Source organism: Mustela nigripes, unplaced genomic scaffold (genome assembly GCF_022355385.1).
Source record: "Mustela nigripes isolate SB6536 unplaced genomic scaffold, MUSNIG.SB6536 HiC_scaffold_251, whole genome shotgun sequence".
NCBI classification, from domain to species: Eukaryota; Metazoa; Chordata; class Mammalia; order Carnivora; family Mustelidae; genus Mustela; species Mustela nigripes.
The window spans coordinates 65,623-72,000 of record NW_026739660.1 but is presented as its reverse complement, the minus strand read 5'-3'; the positions used below and the strand labels follow the sequence as shown (position 1 = coordinate 72,000).

At 38.9% G+C, this 6,378-nt stretch overlaps 1 protein-coding gene across 3 annotated transcripts in view; it reads right to left on the bottom strand.

Moving 5' to 3' along the window:
- Nucleotides 1–2,294: 2,294 nt before the first annotated feature.
- LOC132008555 (dihydrofolate reductase) overlaps nt 2,295–6,378 on the bottom strand; it is a 23,487-nt gene continuing 19,403 nt past the window's right edge. The window contains exons 6-7 of one of the 3 annotated variants that reach the window (XM_059387193.1): nt 4,915–5,021; nt 2,295–2,386 (exon numbers count right to left, since the gene is read on the bottom strand). In XM_059387193.1, coding sequence (XP_059243176.1) covers nt 4,943–5,021 — 79 coding nt within the window. In that variant the 3' untranslated portion in view covers nt 2,295–2,386; nt 4,915–4,942. Of the gene's footprint in view, nt 5,022–6,378 lie in introns of all 3 variants that reach the window. The other 2 variants (XM_059387194.1, XM_059387192.1) reach the window with 2 other exon arrangements.

Sequence of the window (6,378 nt, the reverse complement as noted above, 5' to 3'; positions counted from 1 at the left end):
TTGTTTTTGTTTTTTCCTGTTTCTTCTTTTCTTTTTTTTTCCTTTGTGAAAGATCTAGTCTTGAAGCAGAGTTGCACCCAATGTGACATTAGTATATTTTATATGCTATAAAATATATTTAATAATATTAATATACATAGTATAATTAAAAATGTATTAAAATATATAATATATAAAATTACATAAAAATATATAAACATATATAGTATATTTTTTGAAGTATGCTTGACACACAATGTGTGTACACAATGTGTACAACATAGTGATTCAAGTCTGTACATTATGCTGGGCTCACAAGTGTAGCTACCCTGTCACCATACAAACCTATTACAATGTCATTGACTGTTCCCTACTCTGTATCTTTTATTCCCATGGCTTGTGTATGACATGTAGGGAGTAGAAATTTTAGATAACAAGTCTGAAAAGGTGGATCAATGCCATCTGTAGAGGGTCCTAAAGGCCAAGGTGGAGTTTGGTCTTAGCTGGGTCAGCATGAGGAGGAGAGAACGGCATAGTCAGCGGCGTAGTTCAGAGAGATTGTCTTGGTGGCCATGGTTATGATAGTTTATTTGGGAGGGAGGTCAGAGATGAAAAAACCACCAATTTATGGTACCCCAGCAATCCAAGTGAGAGAAAATAAAGACCTAAACTGGATGTGGTTATGAGAAGGAGAGAACAGGAGCACCACCTGGGTGGCTCAGGTGGTTAAAAGTCTGGTTTTGGGGGTGCCTGGGTGGCTCAGTGGGTTAAGCCGCTGCCTTCGGCTCAGGTCATGATCTCAGGGTCCTGGGATCGAGTCCCACATCGGGCTCTCTGCTCAGCAGGGAGCCTGCTTCCTCCTCTCTCTCTGCCTGCCTCTCTGCCTACTTGTGATCTCTGTCTGTCAAATAAATAAATAAAATCTTTAAAAAAAAAAAAAAGTCTGGTTTTGGTTTCACCTCAGGTCGTGATCTGAGGGTCATAAGATGGAGCATCCAGTCTGGCTCCGCGCTCAGCTCAGAGTTTGCTGGGGATTCTCTCTTCTACTTCTGCCACTCCTGCTAGTGCTCTCTCCAATAAATCACTCTTTAAAAACACACACACACACACACACGGAAGAAAAGAGAAGACAAGAGATTGAGAGGTGCCTCAAACAAGAAGCAGGTGTTTAGCACTTGATGGACCTGATGACACTTTTCCTTCTTTGTTAAGACCCTGTCCTGGGTTTTGGAATCCAGAGATGAAGTTTCTTCACGACTTTTCCTCTGCCTGGAGCATGTATCTGCCTCCCCACTGACTCTCAGTACCCACCACCTCCCTAGATCCTTCAATACGAAGCTCAAATCCCTTTAAGAGCCCACATATTCATCAAGAGAATGGAAAAACAAATGGTAATGCGGCTCTACAATGGAAGGCCTGTCAGTTATGAAAAAGAACAAACCTGTGACGCATGTTGACTTGGGGGACTCTCAATTAAATGATGCTGAGCGAAATGAGCCAGACCCAAGCACACACCCTAAGCTTCCATTCATAGGAAGTTCAGAAACAGGCAGAAGTAATCTACAATGAAGAAAAAAACCCAGAGTAACACACTTGCTTTTGGGGGCGGGGGACTGACTGTCGAGGGGTATAAAGGAGTTTCCTGGGGTGACGGACAGAGGTTTAGGTCACATAGGCACATGGGTTTATTAAAATCTGTACAATGCTACACTTCAGATCTGCATTTCCACGTATAAATTTTATAACCCCCCATGTAAACAAAGATTGTACGGTCACTGACAATGTGCAAGCTGCTGGCCGGCCGGCTAAGTATGTGGAAAAGCAGAGATAGGAGTGTTAATAATGATAGACTCTAGGTGATGGATAAATGGGTGCTTAATGTCTATTTCTCTCAACTTCTCTGTGTGCTTGAAAGAGTTCGTCATAAAACGCTATGGGGAAACTTCTGAGCTTAGGATTTGATAATTCACCTATCAAAGAGGACTGGCAATCAAAAACCACCCTGCAGACAAAATGTTGGCCATTTGTAGGGTGCTATGACCAGGGGCTGGAAAAAGGCAGTCTCATGCAGGATGCCTTCCCAAATGATTTTGGCTGTTTAGGTGCTGTAGAAATCTTCTTTGCACTTTTTCCTGAGTTTCAGCATCACTAAATCTTCTCCTTCTTGCAGACTAACCCTCTATTCCCTCACGGTTTGTGTGTCCTATTGCCCTGGCGACAAAGAAGTACAGACCACCTAAAATGTGTTATCCAATAGTAAATTTCACATCTAGTTTGATTACTGACTGCAAAGTTATTTGAAATACCACACAAACTGATTTGTTCTCTTTTTTATTCCAAGAATAAAGAGATTCAACAGAAATGTCAGTGTATGGACAGAAAAACTTCCTGGTCCATCTGAGGTCTCCTGGGGAACAGAAATGTCAGGAGCAAATAATTAGAAATGGCCAGCAGTACAATCTCACTTTGCCACAGAAATAGCACAATCACACAGACTGTAGGTCTTTTTTCCTCTGTGTTTAGCCAGAGGCTCTATCCCTTTTGTGAGCAATACTTTTTCATTAGAATCTCTAATTCCATCCTCAGACTCATTTAATTATATATTTCTTTTTTGTCCCAACTGGAAAATCCTTGATCACAAGTTTCAGTCTTTCAGAAATCATTTTTCTGAATGTTTTTCAGTGGCTGGCTGGCCAACTTTTCCCTCACAAAGTCATGGTGCCTAATTAGGTCATTTCCTGTACAGTTTTTAGTTTACTACCTATAAAAAAAGCATCTTGTTAAAGGACATCTGTTCTTGCATTTGTTTACTATGTACCTTTTTGAGTCGCTAACATTACTTTCATATGTATTTTTATTACATATTTAATTAAGTGAAAATCTTTACTTCTTAAAATAGATCAGCAACGCACAGGTCTAATCTTTACAATTTTACTTTCTCCCATCCCATACATGTTGACTTACAATTCACTCATTTTTCTATTTTGCTTTACTTAGATGCCTTAGTATAGGAAATAACAGTTCAGGTTTTTTCTTCCTCAGAGGGCAGAAGCACTCTATAACCTGGTGATTTACATTGTTGGGTAGTTTTCAGAATCATATGGGGTGCTGGTTTACGCTACAGATTCTTCTTCTTCTTCTTTTTTTTTTTTTAGTGGAGTGGGAGGGGCAGAAGGAGAGCGAAAGAGAGAATTTTAAGCAGGCTCTATGTTGAGTGGAGCCAGACCTGGGGCTTGATCTCAGGATCCTGAGATCATGACCTGTGCCGAAATTAGGAGTCCGATGCTCAACTGACTGAGCCACTCAGGTGCCCCTGTACTGCAGATTCTGGGACCCATTCCTCATACAGGTATAATGGGGATGACATTTCGAGAAACACTGTCTGTTAGGACGTGGGTTATGTTACATAATTTCAACCTCACAGCAACAAAATGGGCTAACCTAAATATTTAAAACACATGTGTATGTGATACCATTTACATTTTGGTCTCAAATTATCATCACTTTACAGTGCTGTTTCATAAATCAACCTGGAAAAAGTAAGACTTGATTTTTTGTCTTGAAAGATGAACAAACCAGAGACAGCCTGGTGGTTTCCTAGCAATCAGTCTTTGGAATGTTGTGTGACCCTTGAAAATAAATGGCTCAATTATTAAGTGACTGTGCATGAAAACAAACACATAGTGCTTCCAAAAAAAAATCTAATCACAATAGGCAGACCTAATGCGTCAAATAACACACCCAACTCTGATACTCTCGACAGTTTACAGCACATATTTTCCAATGCATACTACATACACTTATTAAAAATTTTAGGTACTATACACAATGTGCTTCTTTTATTTAGTAGTCTTTGGCATTTTCCTGTTAGTACCTCATTGCTTTTAACTGCTACAGACAATATTAAATTTTGTAGCCATACTGGTTAGTTACTTCTTTCTTGTCATTTGGGCTATTTCCAAGTTTTAAAAAAGTGGTGCAACAAATATTCTTGGGTCCATCTCTTTATTCAGGATTAACTTCTAGAAGTGGAAGCTCTGGGCCCAAACGCAGAATATTTTGAATTTTAATTGATATTGCTACTTAAACTCTAAAAGGTTGGATTAATTTACAAGGCATAAAATGCTATTTCTTTGGATACATAACAATCCACATCTTTGCTAACATGACAGGTAAAATGTGTTTTAATTTTCATTTTTTAATTCAGTGAAGTTTAATTTAGTTTCCATCTTTGTAATTTTGGTTTCTAGCTTTATCCATTTTCAATTCATTAACCTTTTAAATTTCTAGTTCTAGCCGTGTACTTGTTACTAAATCTCTTTTTATATAGGCCAGCTTCTTCTAACATTGTAACATGCCAGGGAATCTCACTGAAGATTGCAGAGTTTTTAGAGGTCTCAGACCTTCTCTTTTAACCTTTAGAAAGGTAGTATCCTACCTGCCTCTTTACTATGCCTATGGAATATACTAGAGTTCTCACCTTACAGATTCTCTGAATGAACAGAACTTTTTTTCAGAAGTGTCATATGCATAGAGAATTCAAAGTTCCTATTTTGATCTAATTTTCTTTTAATATCTGAGTTCTAGCTCTTCTATTTATAATCCATTTCTGACCTTTGGACAATCTGTCTAGTCCTATCTTTCTAAGTCCTGGTTTCAATGTATGCTATCAGGGGATTGTCTCACTTAGGCTCTTGGTAGATATGCTACCCTAGGAAGGTGCTGTTGATGGGCAACATACAGTTATAGCCAGAAATGTTTCACAAATGGTATCTGATATGGTCTAGTTAAGATTAGTCTTAACTATAGCCCAAGTAAGATTAATAAAATTTCATTGCTTAGAGGTAATTATCCACTGACCTAAAGTCAACAAAAGTCTTTTTTTTCTAATATTAAAATCTATAATAGTTTGGAGAGGAGGGGGAAACAACTAACTTGAAATAAACCAGAAAACACCTTCACATTAATCGTTCTTCTCATATACTTCAAATTTGTACTTAATGCCTTTTTCCTCCTGGACATCAGAAAGAACTCCTGGGTATCTGTAAAAGAAAAACATGCATAATAATGTGTCAATTAAAAAGCTTCCTTGTGGGGTGCCTGGGTGGCTCAGTGGGTTAAGCCTCTGTCTTTGCCTCAGGTCATGATCTCAGGGTCCTGGGATCAGGCCCCACAACGGGCTCCCTGCTTGGTGGGAAGCCTGCTTCTGCCTCTCTCTCTGCCTGCCTCTCTGCCTACTTGTGATCTCTCTCTGTCAAATAAATAAAATCTTTAAAAAAAAATAAAAATAAAAATAAAAAGATTCCCTGACTCTCGGCCAAGAGGCATAAATAGTGCATAAGGTAAATAAAAGTTTTCCTTTCCTTTTTTTCTTCACAATGGTAAGCCACTGTGAAACTGGGTATTATGCAAGTACACTACATATAGGAATGGAAAGAAAAACTTTCAAACTATATAGAAAGTTAGAAAACAAAAAGGGCAATTTCTCCTTTCTTCTGACCCCTAATTCTTTTGTCCAAAAACTAACCACTGTCAGCAGTTTCTCTTTTCTTTCCACTACCAATCAGCCAGTATGAAATTATGAAATTGCTTAATAACATTTTGCAAATCTCACACCTAGTATCAAATTTCTCATCTGAGCAAAGGAAAAACAAAATACAACCATCAGCCGCTTAGAGCAGAACTGAAGTTCTGAGTCCTTCCTGCCGCTCAATGCCCAGTTTCCCAGTGTATGGCTTACTGCAGTTCTTTTCCTGGCATCACTCTTTATGTGGTATTTTCTAACTCTCAGTAAGCTCTGTGTTCCCTCCACTTTCCAATTCAAAACCCAGGCCCTCCTTTGGGTGAACACCAAGAAGTGGAACTGCTGGATCTTAGGCAGTTCTCTTTTTTAATTTTTGAGGAACTTCTGTACTGTTTTCCACAGTGGCTCCACCATTTTACATTCCCACCAACATGTATAACCGAGTTTCAATTTCTCTACCTCCTCACCAACACTTGTTATCTCTTGGGGGCTTTTTTGATAAGCAATCATGATCTCAAAGAGATATACGCCCTCCCATGTTCCTGGCAGCCTAATTCACAATAGCTACTTAAATGCCCATCAACAGATGAATAAAGAAAATGTGCTGTATACATACAATAGAATATTATTCTTCCTCAAAAAAGAAGGAAATCCTGCCATATGCAGCAACATGATGAGCCTGGAGGACACTGGGCTACATGAAATAAGCTAGTCACAGAAGGACAAATACTGCAGTATCTACAATGGTGAAACTAATAAGAACAGAGAGTAGAATGGTGGTTGACAAGGCTGGGGGGAAGGGAAGACAGAACTGCTGTTCAAAGGGAAGAAAGCTTGTTGTGCAAGATGATTAAGTTCTAGAGATGCGCTGTGCA